General features: G+C 46.4%; 1 protein-coding gene across 1 annotated transcript in view; it reads left to right on the top strand.

Annotated features, from left to right (window-relative positions):
• Nucleotides 1-10,294: 10,294 nt before the first annotated feature.
• Nucleotides 10,295-14,591, top strand: part of LOC103770326 (purpurin) — a 6,264-nt gene continuing 1,967 nt past the window's right edge. Inside the window, exons 1-4 of the mRNA XM_008937583.1 lie at nt 10,295-10,352; nt 11,245-11,362; nt 12,803-12,939; nt 13,933-14,045. Coding sequence (XP_008935831.1) covers nt 11,246-11,362; nt 12,803-12,939; nt 13,933-14,045 — 367 coding nt within the window. The 5' untranslated portion in view covers nt 10,295-10,352; nt 11,245. The remainder of the gene's footprint in view (nt 10,353-11,244; nt 11,363-12,802; nt 12,940-13,932; nt 14,046-14,591) is intronic.

Genomic DNA, 14,591 nt, shown 5'->3' with positions numbered 1-14,591 from the left:
GTATACACTACACAGGACTCAAGATGCCCTCTGTCTGAACAGAAGGTTCTTCAGGCTTGGTAACACATGGTGTTTTCCTGGCTTCATGGCTTCACTTTTTATGTATAAAGTAACATAAACAAGTTTGGTGGCTGTATTAAGTACTATGCAAGTTGTTGTACACACTTCTGGGCAGCGATTTGGGAGCTGAAAAATTGCAGATGGGTGAACTATTTATATTGAATCAAAGCTGGCACTCTTTTGGATCCAAACCTCCCAGATATTTTCCCCACTTTGTTTGGTATTAAATATTCTGTCCAGTTCAAGATAAATGTTTTTGTTTTCAAACATTTGTAAGAAAAGCAAGCAGTGTCCAACAGTGATACTCTAGGGTCAAAATATGAAAGTTCCAAGCTTGGTTTCTTCCTTGCACACAGGATTTGAAACTTAAGAAGAAGAAAGAATAAAGAATAAAGGACCTGAAGTTCTGAAGTTTATAGCTGCAGAAATGGAGAAATGGGGGTGGTATTGGTTGAGCCCAGCCAGGGCTGTATAACTGTGGTGCAACCAAAACCATGAAGGAATGTTGGGTAGAAATCTAAATCATCTGAGCAAAGGGAGCCAGCAGTGCCAGAGCAAACCTGCTGCAGAAGGATGGTGGGCTGGTGTACCCAGAATTTAAAGCATGAAGCAAAGGCTGCAGGTGTTCCCCAGGCCTTCAGGGAAATCCAGGTGGCACCACGAATGCCACTGCTGGCATACCCATGGTAAATGAGGTGGGTGCAGTCTAAGCTTGCAACAGGATAATGCTGTTTGATTGGACTTAGGCAGACAATGGAGGATTTCGGAGGAGGATGAGGCTGCTATTTTAGGAAATTTGCACTAGGCTATCACACAGCATAATGTCTGAGCATGTGTGGTTGCACACACTTGTTTTTAATAGCTTTAAAACTGAATTTCAGAGTTGGCATAAAACCTCTGCCTTGTTGGGTGTTGGTGGATGTCCTTTAAACAAGGTTTCAAATGGAAACCTCAAGTGCTTAAGCTGGGAAAATGAGCTGGAGTCTCTGGGAATAAAATTCCTCCCCTCTCAACAACTCATATCACAGCCTTTCCCCAATCCTAGGATGGATACTACTAACAACTCCAATGTGAAATAAAATCATCCAGCTGTTGTGGGGCAAAACATACTGCCCAAAAGAAGCAGTACTGTTAGAGCCATTTATGGGACTGTGTCCAAAGTGGATGGTGCAGATACCACCTGCAAAAGCAGAAAGGCTGATGGCAAGTCTTGGAGATGTTAGGGTTGAAGATGCTTTTGTTCCTCCTTCATGGGAACAATGTTTTCCTCCTAATCAAGAGGCTGTGAAGAGGGGAGCTCCAAGTGACTAATTTGATTAGACATTATCCTTACAGGATGCTGTATTGACAGCTATACTCAAACCTTCCTGGTCGACTCATCCGTTGGCATAACAAGATTGGAGCTTATCTGATTTACCATGTAATATTCTCATGCCACCTGCTTGTATCCAAGAATAAGCTTTCCTGCCTGGAGCCATGGGAGACTAATGAGGATCAGAGCCATGTCCCACACTCCTCCCGGGCCAGGGTCTTCTTCTACTCCTGAAGTCTGGCCCACACCTCCAACCATACAGGGGTTGTCACTTGCTGCAAGGAGGACTAATGTGCAAAATCTCATGCTCAGCACCTTCCCCTGGCCTTTCCTTCACCTCTGTGGCTGGCTGGGAACCTTTAGATGGCACCGCAGCACGACCCTGTGAGCTGGGCTCTTGTCCCCATGCCAGGCAGTGACAGTGTCCCATGCCCACAAGCAGACCCAGCTAGTGGAGCCACCAGTGGGTAGGAAGCTGTTGCAGCCTCTCTGCAGGCACATGTGGGCAAGGTGGTGGGAGCTGGACAAGGGGTGGAGGCCAGCTGGGCAAGGCTGGGGATGGTACCAAACTGGGGGAGCCAAGGGCAGAGCTACCCTTCAGAGAGACCTCAGGGGCTGGAGAAAGGGGTACCAGAAACCTCCTACAGCCCATCCTGGGCATGTGCTGAGTCCTACCCCGGGCTGGCAGGAGCCTGACAGAGGTGCAGTATGGCAGCAGTGGGGACAAGTGTCAGCTGGGGCATGTGCATCAGCACAGCCTGAGCTACACGCTTGTTTTAATGCAATCTGGCTGTTACACAGCAAGACATGGAGCACAGGAGCCTGGCTGAGTGACAGTCCTAGGTCTGCAGGAAATGCACTCTGAGCAGTAGCTGGTTACGGTCGAGATCCATCTTCTTGCTGGCTGGAGAGGTGATTCCTGACCTGCAGCAGAACGGTCGATGGCACGCTGCACCCAGGCACTGCGGTGGACATCGTGCTGCTGGCAGTGCAATGGCAAAGGGTCAGCAACCTGGTTCGGGGTCAGCATCGGTACCTGGACACCCCTCAGAAAATTTTGCCTGCATTTGGGCCAGAATGTTGGCTCCATCTTGTCATGAGGAGGGAACATCAGCCCACCCCTTATTAATTCTTCTGGAAGATTTGATTTAAAATTAGAATACTAATTTAAATATTATACTGGTGAATTGCAGGAAAAGTCAAAGACTTGAACCTGGATATTTCTTGCAGAAAGGAGGTGGTGCTATGGACCCCCACACATAAATACAATGTTTTACTTCAGGTAGTAGCATGTTCTGAGCAAGCAACAATCAATTGGCATGCTGGGTTAGCTTGCCAAAATGCTTTCAACCTCCTTAAATTGCTAGGACACAGAAAGTACCTCTTCAGGTTAATATAAGGCTAGCTCTCAGTTAGTTGTTTTATTTTATTTCTGAAAAAAAACCAACCTCTCCCTAAATGCAGAATCTTGCAAATTTTTAAAATAAATTCCAGTATTATTTTTCCTTTTTTTTTTTTTTTTTTTTTAAATAATAATTGCCTAGTGTTTAGAGGATGTATAAATGCACTTGCTATACCAGAGGTACTTCATTCAAGGAAATGGTGATGTGCAAGAGGCTGGACTCTGCGCTGCCCAGTGCTCCAGGAGAAGTCCTGAGTTTCTGAGAGGGGCAGCCCTTCCCTTGCACTCGAGCACATAAGTCAGTTTGGGATTGGCCAAGTCTGGCTCTTGTTTTTTGGGAAACATCGACAAGAAAGGGTATCTTTGCCATGTCAGAAGTCTGGAAATGTATCTTGAGTCTTGAGTAAGTCCACCAGACTTGGCAGCCCGGTCTTGTTGTGAGGCATTCCATGCCCATGGGAGGGAGGTTGGATTAGATGATCTCTAGGGTCCCTTCCAGCCTAAGCTGTTCTATGATTCTATTATTATATTTCAATTGACAGGTTGTATCCAAAGGTTTTAGCACAAATGACTGAACCTTGAATGAGAAGATTAGTTGGTCAAATGTCCTGTGAGGCTGAAGAATAAAAAAGATCATTAAACTCTTCCAAAACTACTATGTGCACTCATTTTACAGCCATCTTCCCCAGATACTCTGGGTATAGAATTAAGGAAAACACAATGTTAGGACACATGAAACTTTAATAAGGAACATTAATACAGTATCTGTGCTTAGATCTACCCAGAAGTAGGTTTGCTCATGCAGCGTCAGGAGGAAAGGATGAAGAAGATGAAATCTTCTTCAGGAAGGAAATGAGAAGAAGCTCTAGGAAAAGGTTTGCGGATGTCTGCAGAACAGGGAGGCAGCATCCCAGAAGAGTGAAGTGATTTGTGGGAAACTTGGCCACAACGGAAAAGGCAGAGAATAAGATTATTTAGCAGAAAATAAGTGGAGCAGAGAAACTGACTCTAACTTCAAGAGTAAAGAAAGAGCAGAAGAGATGATGAAGTAATGAGGGACAAAAAAAGGGCTATTGAGTCCATAAGAAGTTGTGGAAACAGCCAGGGACTGAAACCTGGGAGGGACTATGGAGAGTATGGAGACTACAGTGATTAAAAAGTGTGGTAATGAGCTAGGAGGGCCACAGGATAAAATCCAACAGAAAACGTCTATCCATGCTGCTGGAATTGGTTATTGAGTAAAATCCTTCTCATCAGGAAAGACCCAGGGAACAGAAGCATTTCTGCAAGTCAGGGAGGCTGTTGGGTAGGGGAAGTAAAGGCTGAAAGGGTCCCAAAGGGAGTATTCCAGATTTCCTTTTCGCTACTCAGTTAGGAACAGGTGATGCTGACAGATTCTCAGCACAACTGCTCCAAGACAACCAAACCTGGCTGAGCAGATGCTGAGAGAAATATGTATTCAGGTGAGTTTAGAAAGAGGCTGACAGCAAACTGAGATAATGCTGGTGGAGGTAGCTCAGGAATAGACCTTGCCATGATGAGGTGACGGTGCTGGGCACAGCGATGCAATCACAGGAAGTGGCTTTAATTCAGAGGACAGGCTGCTAAAAACGACTAGGGAACGAGAAGTGTGGGACCAAGTGTAGCCACCATGGGTAAGAAGAGGTCAAGCCAAGAAATCACAAGAAGAAGCTGGGAGAGACTGTGTAGTCTTGATGCATGCAGCAGAACAGTCTAAAGAGAGGTGCAACATTGGCAGGGACGAGTCGGCAGCAACGAGGAAGCAAGTATGCACATTCCAGAGACCTGTGACAGGGCTGGTCTTACAGGTGTTTTACTGGTCCCAGCAGGAGTGGCCGTAGCTCCCCAGGGTGGGGCTGCAGGCACAGAACTGCATGAAGTCCTGCCGTGGTTGTGATGGTGTTTGGGCACACTGTAGCCTGTCTCCTCCTTTTCTCCTTGTGGGTAGAGGGATGCCTAATGTTCACTTCTTGCAGCAGATACTGCTGCAGTGATGGTATTTTAAATGGGCAATAGTAACTATCTTTTTGAGGCAACGCTGCATTTGTCAGTGTTCCTAGCTTGTTGTTCAGTCTGAAGTGGTGTAAGCATGGTCTTTGGGTCATATATTCCATCTGCAAATTTACAGAGATGGTAAAACTTTGGGACCCTGAGAGCTGACTGGAACCCCTGCGCCACTCTGTAAAACAAACTGCTTTACTATGCACGTGCCCTCAGCTGACAAGAATCATGCCATGCTGAAAACCGTGAAGCTTCCTATCTGGGGAACATTTACCCTATCTCAGGTCTTGCAGCTTCAAAGAAAATCAGCTGTTTAAAGCATAAAACAAACAAAGTCATCCACAAAAAAAAAATAATTTTGTTCATCTTTGATAGCTTAGAAAAAACCTCACAGTTCTTGTCCTTTTTCCAAAGCAATTTAAGGAAGTCCCTCCTTCCTCCCAAAGAGGAAGCAGAGATAGGAAGCTGGGATGCAGCTGTATGTGAAAGCCTTTGGCTTATTTGCTAGCTCTGTGACTCACTCATCATCCTCACTCTCACAAGGACCCTATCCTAGGAGTGCAGAGAGGTGCTCTGATGGGAACCTTTCCTACTCGGTCTGTTTCCACCTCCTGTTGCAGATGGAAGCTGTTCTCTAAGGTGTACTAAGGCCGGGTGCCTGGCTAATGGCCTTGGGATGCATGCACGTACAGATTCCCCTGGCTTTGGTAATTTGTGCTTCTGGTTTTAGCTTTTAAATCCATCATCAGGGCTGGCATGGACATCCTGGCTTATCTGGAACCACTCAAGCTCGGTGCCAGCAGTATCACTGTTGTAAAGCACCTTGAGATGCGTGCCATGTAAGGAGCTGTAAATATCCCATTGGAGTAATCTGGAGCAATAATCTGGAGGAGCAATAACCTGGACACAGCACTGTCTGCAATATGTAATGGAGGACATAGGTTTTGCCATTACATCATGGCTTGAAAGAAGTTAGAGCCTATAGATTTATTCCTTCATTTTGGCATTGAACTGCTTCTGTTGCATGAGCAGAAAAGGAACGAGACTTAGAATACTAGATGCATGATTTACACCTTCAAGGGTATTCACACACCCTCTGTCCCTCTTGTTTTTTGAATTTACCCTGGAAATAACACCAAGAATTAAATAAACACTAGTCTGGTACCTCACTGCAAAATGTGCCAGGGGGTACTGTATGCCTCAAAGGAACAAACCTCTTCCTCCTGTCTTCTCCTGGGAGAAGAATAGGATCAGGCCATGGAAATATCCCACAGTGGTCTTCTAGGGCAAAGACCTCAGCCCCGGACAGCTGAATTTCCCTTGTGCTTGCAGAAGCCACCCTCCTCACCCATTTTGAAAAGGCAGGTCCTCCAGGCTTCCTGTGCCACAAAGGCTGATCTCTGCCCTCCAGGAGCTGGTGGAGTGGTATGAAAAGATAAATACTGTATCTTCAAACAAACGTTGCAACTAAAATGAATAAACTTGCTAACGTCTGCAAATCGATCAGTTCAGTAGTAGTAAATACTAGATATGTACACAGATATGTCAACAGTAATCCTGGTAGTAAATACTAGAAAATAACAAAGCAAATGGCTGCCTCTTTATTTGATGATCAAAAAGGATCTCTTTTTCATCAGGTTGCCTCAGGTCTGGATGGTGTTTGGTACAAGGTAGCAACAGGCCATTAGGGACACTGTCATGGCTTGCAGAGTGAAATCCAGCGGCTCGCTGACTGAGTTGCAACCACTGACCACACACAGTTGTGCAGAAGCCAGGAGAGGGCACAAAACCTGATCTGCCTCTTTAGACAACGGATTCCTGTATGTTGAAACCCCACTTCAGGAGAGCTCTTAGCCAGCTCTGCATTCCCCCTGTGCTGCCAAGGCAGCAAGACACTGCAGGGTTTGGGAGAGAAGCTGTAACTTAGATTTGCTACCAAGCCATTGACAATGGCCCTGAGAAAATCATTCCCCCTTGGGGCTCACTACTAGTCACAGCAGAGGAGCTGAAGTTTCTCTGTGCCTTGACTAGCCTCCTGTTTTTGCTTGCAGACTGTGGAGACGTGTGTGCCTGTCTGAGTCTGAGATGTGTTGTGTGCACAGGAGCATGTGAACCCCATCTCTACCAGCTGGCGGTCAACACATGTAACGAGAACGACACTATCACAATTCAGAAGGGAAAGGTGTCTTTGAGTTTATGTCATTTAAAGCTGTGAGGAATTTGAATGATGCCTGGAAAGTCACAAGGCAGTGATTTATGGTGCTTTTTTATCTAATTATGTAACACACCCAAGAACCTTACCCTTGAACCACAGAGGAACAAACTTCAAATGATTTCCATCTGTATTGCATCACTCTCCTCACTGGAAAAGATCAGCATTTCTGAGCCCAAGTCACAGAAACCTACAATCTCTTGGCCAACGGCCTTCACATGGTGTGCCACTGTGGGAAGGCCTTACTTCTCCTGCCTCCTGCCCTCGTGAAACTGGCAGGCTGTCACTGTCCTCTCAGTCCTTGGCAGACCCAGGACCATGATGCAGGTCCTCCAGCAATGCAGCCACATGTATGTGACATCCCAGAAGGAAGTCCTGAATCCTCAGCAGCCCAAACAAGATCTGAAGCTAGAGCAGGAAATCCTCCTGACTTACAGTGCAATAACCACTACAGTAGCTGTCAAGGACGACTCAAATTCTATCTCCACGTTGTAGCCCTGTGGCATCCTGCAGTAAACAAGTTGATTGCCTGCTGGACAAGAGGGAACTTAATGCCTGATGCAGGAGGCTATTTAGAGATCCCATACTGTGCCATCGGCTGCTGAGCTAGCACATGGTGCTAAATCTGAGCCGGCAGTGCAGTTGCAGTAATTCCTAGAGCAGTTTACCCAATGCTTATTCCGATAATAAGGCAGAAGGATGGGGGCTGCTAGGGGTAGAGAATCCAAAACTGCTGCCACAGTATTTCATGGGATAGGGTGGAAGAAAAGATTAATCACCTTGTTTGCATACCTCTTTTACTGCAGGCCTTTAAAACTACCAGTTACTCTTGTGCTGAGTCCAGTACACTGAATGTATGTTTTTCATTGGTCAGGCCACTTCTTCTATTAAAAAGCAGTCAAATTTGATGACCTGGTCTGGGACATCTTCTCTGATCAACCAGACCCTGCAGTGCACCTTTTAATTTTCATTAGATCCCTTTCACATTACATCAAATATAATAGGCCCAGGAATATGCTTCAATGCTTGGAAGTCTCCTTTTTTTTTTTTTCCTATGGCTAGCACAAACTACCATAATGCTGTGAAAATGAAGGTTTGTTGATTTTGTTTTCTTCTTGCTCCAAAAAGCAAATAATGTAGTGACAGATGTTATGGTCTCCAACCAAAATCTTGTGCTGTGATTAGCTATTATTAGCATGTCTCTAATCCCCAGGGGATTAAGTGGTCACCTAAGCATGGCTTCAAGTGTCACCTATGTCTCACATGGACATAAACTAATCTGTTTTGTTGGAAACAGATGAAGTGATAAGTGTTTTGAAGCCTTTCTAATTTACTGAAAATGCTGCGGTTTGTTCTCTCTCAATTCCCTCTGTCAGGGTGGAAAAGCACAATTCTGCACTTGGGTTTGGCGTCAGGGGAAAGCCCTTTGAAAATCTAGTGGGCCTCTAGCCCTCAAAATGCAGTTTAAGAATTTTTAACGTCATTCTTTAAGTGGCCAGACATTTTAAAGAAATGAAATGGACTTTCTGTCAATTTTCCTTTCAATTCTAAATGAAGTCAATGCTGCTGGTGAAGAAGACACAAGCACAAGGAGCATTTTCCAGAGAAGCTGAAGACAGGCAGCAAAGTGTGTGCACAAGTCTATAGGTAACTAGCTGTGCCTGAATTGACAGAGCTGGTTATCTTCATGCTGGAGGCTGTCAGCCCTGTGAAATCCTTTTAGGGAGCCTGCTCATCTCTGGAGCGCGGTACATATGGTAAGCAGACAGCCATAGCTGAAGGATTAGTTCAGCAAATGGCTGTTTGGTGTCTTTTTAGTAAACCAGGACAAGGGGTCCAGGCAGGACAATGTAGATCCACATTGTCCAGAACCCAAAGCAGCTGGTGCCTCATCACAGCATCTGGGTGTGCGCCGTCTCCCCACACCTCCAGGACTGATGTCCCTGGCTAAACAGACAAAATGCCCGGGGAGAAGAAGCCATTGTGCGTAACATTGTCCAGCTCCAAACTGCTCCACCCGCCCCAGAGAAAGGCACTTTAAAAGACCCAAGGGCACAGGGTGTGGTTGCATGACCCTACCATAGCTGGACAGGGCACATAGGCTGCACCCAGTCCCTCCATCAGGTGGAGGCTGGCATGCTATGGCACTTGCTCCTGGTCACCTCCATCCTGGGCTGAGTGCTTTCACCTTCCTGCCCAGTTACCAGCAGGTCATTCCCCTTTGAACTTTCCTAGGTTGCCTTTGAAGCCATGCAGATGGTGTGAACTGGGTGTGCTCAGCTCCTCCACCAGACATGGCACGCAAAGTACCATCACCTCCTTCTAAAGTGTAAGCTGAAGCTGCACAGAGGCCAAATTAAAGTTCCTTCTGGCAGCAAGCAAGGACTGTCTTTCCCAGATAATGGGCAACCCTAAAGAAGCTGCCTGGAAGGCAACAAGGTTCACACTGACTGTAGGGTGAGTGTGCATGCTTCTCTTCAGGAAATTCTGGGCAAGTGGCGCTAAGTGACCTCTACAGCAAGTCCAACACATCCAGAAGACTTCAGCCTTATTCTGAGTGTCCAGATTGTTGGATTGGTACCAGAAGGTTCAAGACTCCCTGGGCTTACTGTGTAGGAACTATAGAGTCACCTCTAGTGGGTATGTATGTCCAAGGCTTCCCCGTACCTAGGAGTCCAGTGGGAGACTTAACTGCTGGTGCTGGCAGCTCCCAAACGAGCCTCTGAAGACTTAAACCTCCCAGGTGAGCGTGGGTAGACGGAGTACATGGGCAGGCTTTGCGGTTGGGGAAATTCTTTGGGCACGTGGGGAAACAGTAAGAATGGCAGGCAGTTTGCTGTTTTTCCTAGCCATTTCCACCTTCTCGTCCTTTGTGCTTTATGGCATCCATGGAAGGCTTACAGGAAGACCATCTTGGGAGGGAGAGAACTGTAGTATTTATGTAACTGCAAATGTTGGCAAGATAAGCTGGTTAATGCTCTGTGATTATTCTCCTAACACGTGTTAGATGCAGAAAGACTTCAGTGAGACAAAGGTGCGGTACAATCACACCAGCAGACTTATTAGCTTTCTGGGCAGCTTTTTCCATTATGTAAAAGCGGCGTTTGCATTAGCAGAGCAGTCAGACCCACCAGTGTGAGGATTAGAGCTGGTTTTTACATAATGGATTATCCAAGATTAAGCGTTTTATTCAGGCACACGAGCAAAAATAACCAATTAGTGACTTTGCAGATTCGTTATTTAAAGGCAGCTGGAGGGCAATAGAACCAAACTCGCCTGCTGACTGCAGCCCAAAGCCTGAAGCGGAGTAGTCTTGGGGATCTCCAACACCTCTTCCCTAACAGGTAGGTCTCTCTTCAGCAGAGCTGGGCCAGGCTAGCATCTTGTGCAGTAGGGAAGTGCAGCTTGCATTGCAGCAGCTGGGAACAGAGTAGCTGCTCGGGTGTTTGGAAGTCCTGGGTTGATAGCTCATCATGGGTGCTCCAGGCAAGTTTAAGCTATCTGGTTTGTCTTGACATCTGAACAGGTATTCAGGGTCAAATACTTTGCAAGAATGTATAATATGCAGGTGCTCTCTTCCCAAAGTATGAGAAACAAATATGCTGGGACACAGATGAGCTGGGATACCAAAGGAGACAAAGCCATGGCCACCTTGTGGCTGTGCTGTGATGTCAGATCAAGCCTTCAGAAATGGACTTATTTGTCTTGTATGTACATAAAGGGAATGGTCTGAGCGCAGACAATACCGAGATGTGTTTTGCCATTAGAGCAGGCAGCCAGGAAGAGCCTGTTTCAGCGATGAGAACTGGCCACAAAGAACACCGCTTTGTTGGCTTGAAAACAAAGTGGCACTACAAAATAATTGGAAAAAACATACGGTGCTTTACCAGAGCTCATCAGAACATTATTCTCCTTGTGAAAAATAAAATTCAAATTTTTATAAATTCTTACCAACCCTATCCAGACTCTGGTTTGATTTAAAATGTAAAAACAGCAAGAACTACAATACTGCTACTGGCAAGGAAAATACTCTTGCAAAGTAATTGCCATTGAGGCTCATTTTTGGCTGGATTTAGGCATGACAATGACCCAGTGGTTTCTCAGTGGAGTCGCTGTGGTCTGCTTAGTGTGGAAACAAACTAGTTGTAAAATGAGAGGAACGTATCTGTGGGCACAGTACTCGCTGCCTTCACCTACTGCATGAAATACAACTCCCTGTTTGCTTTTGTCTTGCAGAATGAAATACGCACAGTATGTCTTCCTGGCCTCAATCTTCTCCACTGTTGAATATAGCCTAGCTCAGACCTGTGCAGTGGAGTCTTTCTCTGTGAAAGACAATTTTGATCCAAAAAGGGTAATTATGCTTACTTTAACAGTATGTATGATAAAGCTTCATATATAAACTGTTTTTCCAGGTTATGAGTTGTGTTAAGCCAAAGGGGGTTCCTTACCAGGATGTTAACTTCTTTTGTATGCTGTGTCTCAGGCACTGTTCCCATAGTTTGCTTTTCTCACTACTGTTGAACCTTCTGAGCTTTATGGTAAAACCAGCTTTGAATCTGGGGATGCTATTCAGTTAGTTGTATTTTGTTAACTCAAAGCTGGGTACAGAGCTTACCTTTCTGTGCTTCCTGTGAATGAAACAATTTAGTTCCCCTTCAGAGAGAAAGGCCAAACACATGCCCTGAGGGACTTAGGTCCACCATCAACCATTCTTGTGGATAGCGGCCAACTGAAAATGCATCTAGCTGGGTATCCTGAACAGGGACTGACTCTTGTTTAAACACAGTGTTTAATCTGCCCACCACTGAGATGGGAATTAGGGCTAACTTGATGTTGGAAAGATCCACACAGGTGTACCAGTGACTATTTTGACTGTTCCTCAGCAAGCGTAACTTCCAGCTGCAGCTGGGATGGGGCCAGCACTTTGTACAAGATTGGCTTTGCTGGAAGCAAACTCATTTCTGGGGAAAGCTTTGGGAATATCTCAGTTCTAAGAAGTTTTTCTTAGGGTCCTGTATGTGGGAATTATGGACTCTGCTTCAGGCTTAAGCATGTAAATTGCTGAACAGATCTCATTAGCTCCATTGAAGAATCAAATTTAACAGAAATAAGTTCTGTTTTCCTCAACATTTCTACTAACAATGTTAACTTTTGAGGGCCTTCCTAACTATCAGTCACCTGTTTAGACCTTGTTCTTGTTTTAATAGATGCTGCTTGTACATTTTTAGGGACTCATCTTTTCCTTACCTCATTTTCCCCTGCTTCTAGTCTCCCCAACACATCCTTTCCTCTTCATAGTGCACAGACTCACCACTTTCTGCTTCTCCGGTAGACGCTTTTCACCATCAAAGATCACCTGTGGCCCCTGGCAGACACAAGAATGTCTCCAGCCAGCTTGCTTAGGTCTTTGTGGCTGCAAATTGGTGAAACTGATGCCATCTTCCACGGAAAAGCAGGGGCTTGAATAGGAACAGGGAAGAACCAGCCTGAGTCCCAGCGGGCACCTCAGGGTGGGAGAAGCTCTTGGTGTGGGGTGACTGTGGCAGAGATGTCTCACATGACAAGCACATGCACCCAGAAGTGCAGAGCTGCCAGATCCACCCCTCCTGGCAGAGAGGCAGGGGATCACCAGACTAAGTAGAAGGACCTGTGTGCTATGTATCTACCCAAATGTTGACCTCTTCCACAGGCCAGGCAATGAGCAGTTAGAAGGGCACTCTGTTCACAAAAATGCTTTTGTAGTAACCTTGCCATGGTGACGACTCCAGATACTAATAGTTTTTCATGTTAGTATGCAGGGAAATGGTACGCCCTGGCCAAGAAGGATCCAGAAGGCCTTTTCCTTCAGGACAACATCTCTGCTGAGTACACTGTGGAGGAAGATGGCACAATGACAGCGTCTTCCAAAGGCCGAGTGAAGCTTTTTGGGTGAGCACCTTTGACTTCCAGCTTGAGCTGATGCCATGAGGTACTAGAGGAGGAGGACATAGTTAGCAATCTATCCTGAGCACACAACACAATCAAAAAGGGGAACTCAGTCAAAGCAATATATTAGAAGCCAGAGGCTAGACACTTTGGAGTCCTGGGTTACTTCTTAGCTGGGCTCCGATCTGGGTTCATCACACAACTACTGCGTAAAGTAAATTATAAAGCCAAATTCTGAATGATGGAGCAGTTAAGTAGACAAATCACAGCCAAGGAATAGGAGCTAACTGAAGGCTGTGGGGCTGTGAGGGCAGGACAGCTCTCATTTCACTGAGAGCTGCAGGGGAAGGAGGGGAGTGCAAGTGAGCATTACTTTCACAGATTTTCCAGCACAGTGTTGGATGGACTTCTGAGGAAAACACATGGTTAACTCTGGGATGCTATTGTGATGCCTGAACAGGCACCTACAGGGTTCCCAAAGCCTGTGCAAAGGCCTTTCACCAGCTTGGACTGCAGAGTGGCTGTATTTCCGTGCTTGTAACAGAAATCCCTCTGCCAGTACGGCTACGAAGAGTAAGAGAGGAGAGCCAGCTCCCCACCGCTGCCCAGGAACACAGCACATGAGCCCAAACAGGGCTGGACATAGCCCAGCTCTCTCTGCAGACTGTCTGCAGGGAGCCAGGTAGCGACGTCCACCGTTTTGTGTGGGTGGTAAAAAGCCTGCTGAGGTGACGGAGGGTCAGGACACTGCCCCAGCCACAGTGCAGCTGCAGAGCAGAGGGGTCAGCCAGACAGCAGCAATGCTGTCATGATGGGGGGATGTCACAGGTTTGCATCACTTAATGACAAGCTTTGCATTAAGAAAGGCAATGTTCCTGCCTGAGGCAGTAGTGCTGAACCAGTGCCTGGTTCTTGACCAACTCCTGAGAGAGGGATGCCCATCTGAAGCTCAGATGCTATAGGATTTTGCCTTCAGTCTCACGGATCTCATTGCAGGTTCTGGGTGATCTGCGCTGACATGGCTGCTCAGTACACAGTACCTGACCCAACCACCCCAGCAAAAATGTACATGACCTACCAGGGCTTGGCCAGCTACCTCTCCAGCGGTGGTGAGTGAACTTCCCCAGCCCCCAGCGCTGGCTGATAGCTCAGAGCTGCCTAGATGTGTGTGTGCCAGTATATGATCAGGAAAAACAGTTGAAGTCATTCTGCTGCAAGTGGAGACAAAGTATGGTTTTGGGGGAGAGCCTTTCTCCAAGCAGTGCTTTTTATCTCCACAGAAGACGCAGGATCCAGAGACTCCCCAGACACCCCACCTATACACCACGTATATTAGCAGGGAGGATGCAGCTTAGAGGCAATGGGCCACACATGTAGATCTTGTATAGCCAAGTAGGATACTGAACCTAGAGAAGCAATTGTTCCTGAGCCCCACAATGGGCATTATAAAGACCCTGAGTGTCAGTTGTCCCTGACAGCTGGCAGCTGGGCAGAACTTGCCTCCCAATGCATAAGGAAGAAGTGTAGTCTCTTGGTACTGGCAGATAAGCCACACAAAATGCACTCAGTTGAGCAAGGCTGAAAAACAGGAGGCATGGTTTGCTGAGGCTTCTTGTATAGGAAATGAATGCCCAAAATTTAATCTGTATGCCTTT

Source organism: Merops nubicus, unplaced genomic scaffold (genome assembly GCF_000691845.1).
Source record: "Merops nubicus isolate BGI_N331 unplaced genomic scaffold, ASM69184v1 scaffold25923, whole genome shotgun sequence".
In the NCBI taxonomy this organism is placed as follows: Eukaryota; Metazoa; Chordata; class Aves; order Coraciiformes; family Meropidae; genus Merops; species Merops nubicus.
This window is presented reverse-complemented; position numbering and strand designations above follow the sequence as displayed.